This window comes from Bidens hawaiensis, unplaced genomic scaffold (genome assembly GCF_021521415.1).
Source record: "Bidens hawaiensis isolate Kalapana, Puna unplaced genomic scaffold, B.hawaiensis_p1.1 tig00002631_1, whole genome shotgun sequence".
NCBI lineage: Eukaryota > Viridiplantae > Streptophyta > Magnoliopsida > Asterales > Asteraceae > Bidens > Bidens hawaiensis.
This window is the reverse complement of record NW_027491143.1, coordinates 2,709,444-2,718,529: the sequence shown is the minus strand read 5'-3', so window position 1 is coordinate 2,718,529 and position 9,086 is coordinate 2,709,444. Positions and strand designations below refer to the sequence as shown.

Below are 9,086 nucleotides of genomic sequence, written 5' to 3'. Positions count from 1 at the left end.
TTCCTTTCGTCTGTTGCTTCTCTCACACCATGCGTACTCATTAAGTTTGACAAGTTTTTTAGGCATTGGGGAACACCCCCACCCCACCAACGTTTTGGCTAGAGTTTTAGTTGTGCACGTTGTGTAGAGAACGTTGGAGGGGGGGGGGGGAGAGGATTTAGCCCACTAAAATTTTATGTTTGTATTAAAGAATTAAAAAATAATAATTGTGTAATGATTGTTGTAAAGTTTTGACTACGTTACCAGCATAAAACGCTGAAGGGCTGAAGGGTAAATTTTTTTGACGTGGTCTTATAACCATGTTAATGTACTTTTCCAAGATAAATGAAACTATTAATAAACAAATAGAAAGATTTCATTGATAAAAATCAAGATTAAAAAAAAATACATGTCATTTAGACATTTACCAATGTCCTTACTTTAAGTCACATGCTAATGTAGACCGGCGGCATTACCTAGCCATGTCATTACTTTAAGTCACAAACTAAGTATAACTCATTTAGTAACGTCAGTACATTTCAAAGATATTTTAAATGCTTTCATGTATTTTGTTTTTGAAACCGCTAGTGTGCGCTGGAGCTTGTTTGACATTCTAACCGAACCTTAACCAATAACCATAGATGTTAGTTTTGGGGATATACGACCTGATTGGCTCGGTTAAATCAGTTTATGCTAATCAGTTGATTACATGTACCTAGTTCAGTAACTACCTATTGAGCCTAACCTGTACATACCGGTTATAAATGCTTCGGCAAGTGAGCTAAACAAAAAAAAAATATATACAAGTTACTTTCACCGATGAGTTAAAAAGTTGGATGATACGAAGATTGGATTGGATACACGCTACTTTAGCAAATAAAAAGAACACCATTTTTCTTTATTTGTTCCTAATAATAACGTAGTTCTAGTCCTTAAGTGCTGAGATTGGATTGATAACCCGTCAATTGTCAATTGTCAAGTGAAAGTCATATTAATGTATTTGTTAATCATTGTTTTGACTTTTATACTATAATTATAAACCAATTTACGTTAATGTCATTAGATTACTTAAGAAGAAAATACATGTATATGAATCAACATTATATCATATAAAAAAAAGACAAGGGGACCTAATATGCCAAAAAAAAACAAACTACTAAACTAAAAAACCCTTAAAATTTAAAAAACTTTCCCATGAAAGATTTTCTTCATTTTTTAAAAAAGTTTGCATCATTTCTTATTCAAAATGTGGGAATAAATTTATAAATTTTTTCAGTGGTGAACATCAAGTCCGTAATTCTCTGGATCCAGGACCATGTATATATTTATTCAGAAATATAATTCTTAACCCACCACTTGAAATAAAAAAGTTAAAAATATTATTAAATAATAATAAAGTAAATTAGTAAAATTTGGACTGTCCTGAGACACAACAGTACCTTGTTTTTTACCAGATTTCAGAATCTTTAGCGGATTTCCCCCAATAACCAGGTTATTGATCATAGATCGCCTTTTTAATAAACTTTCCATTTTTATCTTCAAACTCTTTGTTCTATCACCACCGTTAGATCTCTTCATCTCAATCAGTCACAACCGTCCATTTACTTCTCTCTCTTACTTTCTCTCTCTAGCCCCCCATCCAAGGATCTAGTCACACTCCTAAATCCTTCTTATTATTATTTCCCATTAACCAGTTTTGTTATTATGGGTTGGGAATAATAATATTATTGTTCAGAAAGTGATATCATTTCCTTAGTATTTTCGAAACTATGGAGTACACCAGCCCGCGGATGCACGGCATGTCGGACGTCGTGTTTGAATGCGTGTTAGCATACATACACGACTCCCGTGACCGTCAGTCCGTCTCGCTGGTGTGCAGGCGGTTATGCGAACTCGAGGCTTTGACGCGTAAGCACGTGACCATAGCTTTATGCTACACGGCCACGCCGAAACAGCTGAGGCGGAGATTCCCGTTTATGGAGTCTCTGCAGCTGAAAGGGAAGCCACGCGCCGCGATGTATAATTTGATTCCTGAGGATTGGGGCGGGTTTGCCACGCCCTGGGTGGAAGAGTTGTCGAGGTCTTTCACTAGTTTAAAGAGTTTGCATTTTAGAAGGATGATTGTTAAAGATGAGGACCTCGAATTGTTGGCGCGTGAGCGCGGACATAGTCTTCAGGTTATTAAACTTGATAAGTGCTCCGGATTCTCCACGGATGGACTTTTGCATATCTGTCGATCCTGCAGGTACTGTAGTGTAATAATAATTACTCTGTATTTAATTTTTAGTTTGAGAATATTGAATTCAATCTCTGGGGATTTATTGGAATCTTTATTTATAAATTTAACTCTAGGTTCTATTTTTGGAAATGCTACAAGTTATGTCTTAATTGTTCTTCAAATTATGTGATCATACAAAAATATAACACCTTTGTAAATTACAAATTTTGGAGGAGAGGCTACACTGCAAATGTTAATTTGGAAGATTTTTTTTCTTTTGTGGTTCTATTAATTTGCTGAAATTAGTTGTTTACGTCCTCTAGACCCTACCAATAGCTGTACGGTTTGTGGGATTTACTGGGCACATCTGGTTGATTAACTTGCAGAATATATTTATTAGGTTTAATTAATTAATCAAAATTCTACAAGTGGGATGAATATATAATTTGCAAGTGGGATGAATCATTGTTATTAAAAAACACAGGAGTTGTTGTTGTTATTATTATTTTATAATTATTTTTTTATTGTAATTGTTGTTGTATCCATCTTCATGGATATGAAATTTTGTATCATTTAATTTTGATGAAATGTTATGTCCCCCAGGTGAATTCATAATATCATCAGTTTGGTACCACAGCATTTTCTTGTAAAGCAAATATAATTATTAGTCAATAAAATCTGCTATGTCATAATAATATGCAGGAACCTTAAAGTATTATTTCTAGAAGAAAGCCAAGTGATAGAACATGATGGAGGCTGGTTACATGAGCTAGCAATGAACAATACTCAACTCGAAACATTAAACTTTTACATGACTGATTTGTCACACATTAGTTGTAATGATCTTGAACAAATAGCCAAAAGATGCAAGTCTTTAGTATCGGTCAAGATAGGCGATTGTGAGATCTTGGATCTTGTTGGTTTCTTTCGGTTTGCAGTTTCACTTGAGGAATTTAGTGGCGGTTGCTTTAACAACCAGACAGAACAGTATGGTTCTTTAACATACCCCCCACGGTTGTGTCGGTTAGGTTTGAATTACATGAGCACACATGAATTGCCCATTGTGTACCCGTTCGCTTCCCGGTTAAAGAAACTTGATCTGCTTTATGCGCTTCTTGATACTGAGGATCATTGTGTTTTGCTACAAAAGTGTCCGAATTTAGAAGTTCTTGAGGTACATTATAATCATTCATGTTTCTATTAATATTTGTTACATTTAACAAATGAACCATTTTTTTTAACTAAAGATTTTAAACCGATGAAAACAGACGAGAAATGTGATCGGAGATCGTGGATTGGAAGTTTTAGCGCGGTCCTGCAAGAAAACGAAGCGTCTTAGAATCGAAAGAGGAGCGGACGAACAAGAGCTAGAAGATGAAGAAGGTGTTGTTTCACAAAGGGGATTAACCGCGATAGCAGAAGGTTGTCTTGAGCTAGAATATATTGCGGTATACGTATCCGATATCACAAATGCAGCTCTAGAATCCATGGGTATGAGCCTTAAAAACCTATGCGATTTCCGTTTAGTTTTACTCGATAAAGAAGAAGTTATCACAGATTTGCCACTCGATAACGGGATCCGGTCTTTATTAAGTGGCTGCACTAAACTCAGAAGGTTTGCACTCTATTTGAGACCAGGAGGGTTAACAGATGTGGGTTTGACTTATATAGGTCAACACAGTCAAAACATAAGATGGATGCTTCTAGGGTATCTAGGGGAATCTGATTCCGGGCTTCTCGGGTTTTCACGAGGCTGCCCGAGCCTGCAAAAGCTTGAAGTGAGAGGGTGTTGTTTTAGTGAAAACGCACTTGCATTGGCGGTTTTACAGTTGAGATCTTTAAGGTACTTATGGGTACAAGGTTACCGAGGATCCAAAACAGGATTTGACCTGTTAACAATGGCCCGTCCGTTTTGGAATATCGAAATAATTCCACCGAGAAAGGTTAAAACCGGAGAAGGTAGAGAAATGGAACATCCTGCACATATACTCGCATATTATTCTCTTGCTGGACCAAGAACTGATTTCCCGCCTTCTGTTATCCCGCTTGACTACATTGCTCAATAATAAATCTGTACATATTTATCGAAAAAGTTAGCATCTTTTTCGATCTTGAGATAAGTTTTATGTTGGTTTTGTTTGTTGTATCATGTAGTTGTATCTTTACTGTCTATACCAGTCTGTACTGTTATTTTTGGAATAAAGTTCGAGCGTGTGATAATTCGGTTTATGAGACATTTGAAACATGGGATCATGTAAATATTGTGGTTTTGGTCATATAACTAAACTTTGATTTATTCTTGTATGATTAATGGTTGTCTGTCTGGTATAAAAATAACAAAGCAAACACAAACAGAAAACAACAAAATGGAAACAAAGATAGTGGTTCATATGTATTGTGTTTTCTTAAAGTGCCGTACCATTCAACATCATCAAATAAATCCAACCACATATCCTATGTGGTTTTAATCTGATTCACATATTTAAAGATTGGACAAAACTTTATGCAAGGTGATGACGCGTGTCGTACCAGGACGGAGACCCAACAAATATGAACCAAACACTAACCGGTGATGGACACATGTTTACCAAATAATGCTTAGATGCTAACTAAACATATGAATGCCCAAATCCATAGAGACAACATTAAGTGGCTGGATGATAAGTCTGAACCTACAAAGGACGACCACTCTTGCATGGCCAGAGATTCATCCGGTCATCTGACACGTCCAGTATAAACTGTAGAATAACCATTATAATATTAACTTGACCATGCCCTGTATGCAAACACTAAACACACAATCAAAGTAAGTTACGAAAAACACACGGCCATGTCATTAACGTTGTATTTGGTCAAATGTATTCAGAGTTAATATTAATCTTCTTTGTGTTAAACCTTAATGTTAATAAATATACAATGTCCATTTAAGTTTCAATGATCAATTTTTGTTTGTCAACACATTATTTATAATTTTTGTCAAATTTTAATATAACATAATAAAAAATAGACAAAAAAACAAATACAAAAAATTAAAAGGGTATTGCATTTGCACTAGACAACAATAAAATTAATAAAGGATACATTTTATAAACTTAAAAAAGAGTTCACTAAACACATCCCATCCATTCACCCAAAGTGAAAAAAGACAAGAGCTTTGAGCCCGTCACCATCAGTTATGTTTCCTCCATTATGTTTCATTTTCTGAAATAAAGGGTTTATGCTAACTACCAAGAAGACAATGATGTTATATAGTGGATCTCTTTAATAGTAACTAAAATTTACTATAATACCATTGGTTTAACTTATCTTTGTCATTTTTAATTTCTTATTAGTAGGGCTTTTCAAAAAGCTCGAGGCTCGAAGCTCAGGCTCGTGGCTCGCTCGATAAAAGCTCGAATAAAATTAACTAAAATAACTTAATTTGAAACATTCTGAGTTGGGTTAGCTCATTTTTGTTATCGAGCCAAAATTGACCTAAGCTCGGCTCAATATTAAATTTTTTTAACTTCAAAATCGAGTTAGAGCCTTAGTTGAGTTGCTCCCTTTAATTTCAAGCCCGAGCTCGAAACCACCCTCTCGACTCGTGAACAGTCCTACTTATTACTCTATTTACCTGTCATTTTATTATAATAGTTGGAATTTTATTAATTAAAGTAGTAAACCAAATTTCTTGGGAGAAAGAAAATTGTTATAGCTCAAGAAATGTGATTTAGATCATAGACCATATGTTATTGCTAAAAGTAGTAAATTACTTAGAAGTTTTAAATGCATCGTCTATTAAATATTATGGTTTTCAGTCTAACTTTTTTTTAACGACCAATAAATAAAGCTTGGCTACCAGTGTAATCTAATGACAACAAGGCAACTCTATACACCCGCGATCGTAGAAAACACTAGGTAGCCCAAACCCGCCATCACTTGTTCTGGGAAAACCCGTTGTCCGAAGCCTATTACGATAAAACTTTATTAGGGTCGGATTCAAACTTAAAACCCTACTATCTTCATCTTAATCTTGAATCCTCACTTCCTCTACTATTAAAAGGAAATTAATATTGATATTGTTTTTAGTCTAATACACTCCACTTTTTTTTTTTCTATTTTAGGATTATGCTATTTTATTATATATTCGTTAACATCAAAGTTTAACTAAAGGGAAATTAATATGGGAGAATTTCCAAAATAGTCCTATAGAAGAGAGAGATTCTCAAAATAGTCCAAAACTTTTTGCATTCCCAAAATAGTCCTCCGAAATCTATCTCCCACATGAGATTGAGATTCGTGACGTGAGATTTGGTTGCCCTATCACAGTTTGACACGTGTAAAGATAACGTGAAAGTTTCAACGAAATCTGTCTTCGCCGAGAGTTTTCAACCCAAAATCATTTTCTCATAAATTCATCTCCTCCGATGTATTTCAGGTGAATTTCGTCTTCTACGAGAAATTTCAAAAAAGTTGCAAAAAATGATACTTTTCCAATGAATTTAATCTTGTTAGATGATTTTCATAATAGTTTTAAAAATATGGCAAGTGTTAAGAATGTGGTGAGTGGTGGTGGTGGATGATGGCGGTGGGCGGTGGTGGTGGATGATGGCGGTGGGCGGTGGTGGTGGATGATGGCGGTGGATATGATTTTCAAAAAAGTTGACAACTATTCTTTTTAGACAAAAAAAGATAACTTTCATCTAAAAACCATCGAATTTAAATAATTCATAACAAAATCTATCTTTTTCTGACAACTCTTCTTTTTATGCAAAAAAAGACGAAATTCACCTGAAATGCATCGTTGGAGATGAATTTATGTGAATTTGTACCAAGAAAACGAGTTTGTAGTTTAATTCTTATGTGTTTAAATTTAGTCTAGACCTTAAAAATTTATTTATATTCCGTCTATACCGACAATATAGCATGAGATTCCGTCTATTCCGACATGATCATCCAAAGAATATACAAGAGTTATCTTCATCATCTTCCACTTTATACCACCATTGACCATCACCTCATACCACTCTAAACCTTATCTTCCATGGATTTTGATAATGTTGTTGTTTGTTATGGTGGTAATTGGCAAACCGGTAACAGAAGGTATGATTATGTTCCAATAAACTGTAAACGGAGAGGTGTTAATCTTGCTTCAAACATTAACCATTCCAAGCTAATTGATTTACTTGAAGCTCGGTTTAAGGCAACACACATTTCCCGATTATCATACAAGTTCTCATCATACACGTAAGAATATACTAAAAACCCGTCTCCTTCGTACAAATTTTAAAGATTCGTGTCTTGAAAGACAATTTTTTGATGCACATTTTTCCATGAGTTCAAAATATATAGGGTCGAGATAAGAAACTTAATAAACCTGTTTGGCAAGACAACTTTTAATATTAACATTTTGTGAAGATATGGACGGGTACCTTAATATTTTCAAAAATATGATCCTCTTAGTTCAAAATTTTCAAGTAAGTGTCTTGAAAGACAAAGTTTAATGACACATTTTTCCATGAGTTTAAAATATATAGGGTCGAGATAAGAAACTTATATAACCCGTCTGACAAAACAACTTTTTAATATTAAGATTTTGTGAATAATATGGACGGGTACCTCAATATTTTCAAAAATATGATCAACTACGTTCAAATTTTTCAAGTAAGTGTCTTGAAAGACAAATGTCACACCCCCATATTAGGGCTAGGAGTGTGATTCAAAAGTTGGTACCACAAGAGTAAATAAATCAGAGTTACGTTATATTAGCAGAAGTCTTATAAAACTTGTGGATTTAAGTTGTAAATATTTACATAAACAAAAGTGGGGATTTTAAAAGATTCCCAAACTAAAGTACAAAAGATTACTTGTTTTTACATTACAAAACCACCACCATTTATATTTTAAAGTTTAATACAAAAGATCCGAGCCATCGGATTTAATATAGCACTTCGACACTTCCAAGCGCTAATCTTGTTCACCTGCAAAATGTAAGAAAATACGTCAGCAACGAATGCTGGTGAACACGCTGACGCAAAATAATTTCTTTTACTTTATTACCCCTCGAGACGACGCCTGCCTCGGCCCAACGTGGCTTAGGAATAACAAAGTCAAATAACACATTATAATCTTGATCCTCTACTCTAGGTCACCTCAGCAAACACCGCAGCATTCGACATAGTTAAGTACCCGTAAATATACACATAAGGTCGTACTCCCTGCAGGAGAGCGTCCTACGACCAAGGGTGGTGCGATGTGCCCATTCACCGCATAGTACCACCTATGCAAGGATCCAGACATACGTATACCACAGCCTGAGGGCTAGGTTCATACCCATAGTTATAACGATTTTAGGAACACATAGTTCCTTGTAAACAATTTCATATAACAAGTTTGACTCATTTGAAAACAAGTTTAAAAGTTTGGGGGCATATTCACCTTATCTCTTTAGGATCGGCTTCACTCACCGTCCAAGGGTCTTTCCCTTCTTTATCTCGCACCTATAGTACGAGTATAAATATTTGTTAGTCGGATACACGATCCGGCTTAAGACCTTTAGTCTTATCTCAATCCTCGATGAACCTTTAGTTCATCTTCTTTTACTTGAAAACCTTTCGATTAAAAGTAAATTATAAACATTTAGTTTATAAAGAAACCCGACATTTCTTCTTCTCTAAGAAACATAATCATTTTCTTTTATTATTTAAGAATACTCTTTATTCATTAAATAATATTTTCATAACAAAGAATATACATATATACTTACACACACACACACACACACACACACACACATATATATATATATATATATATTTAACAATATCCAATATTCAATTTTTCATTCATTTCTTTGTTATGTTTTCTTTTCTTTTCTTTTATTGAGGTATCGAGTATAACATCGACTTAA

General features: G+C 34.5%; 1 protein-coding gene across 1 annotated transcript; it reads left to right on the top strand.

Moving 5' to 3' along the window:
- The first annotated feature begins 1,633 nt into the window (after nt 1-1,633).
- On the top strand, nt 1,634-4,442 carry LOC143620760 (coronatine-insensitive protein 1-like). Its single transcript, XM_077092384.1, has 3 exons — nt 1,634-2,224; nt 2,900-3,371; nt 3,466-4,442. Exons 1-3 carry the CDS (start codon nt 1,749-1,751, stop codon nt 4,261-4,263), a joined length of 1,746 nt encoding a protein of 581 aa, XP_076948499.1. The 5' UTR covers nt 1,634-1,748; the 3' UTR covers nt 4,264-4,442.
- Nucleotides 4,443-9,086: the final 4,644 nt, after the last annotated feature.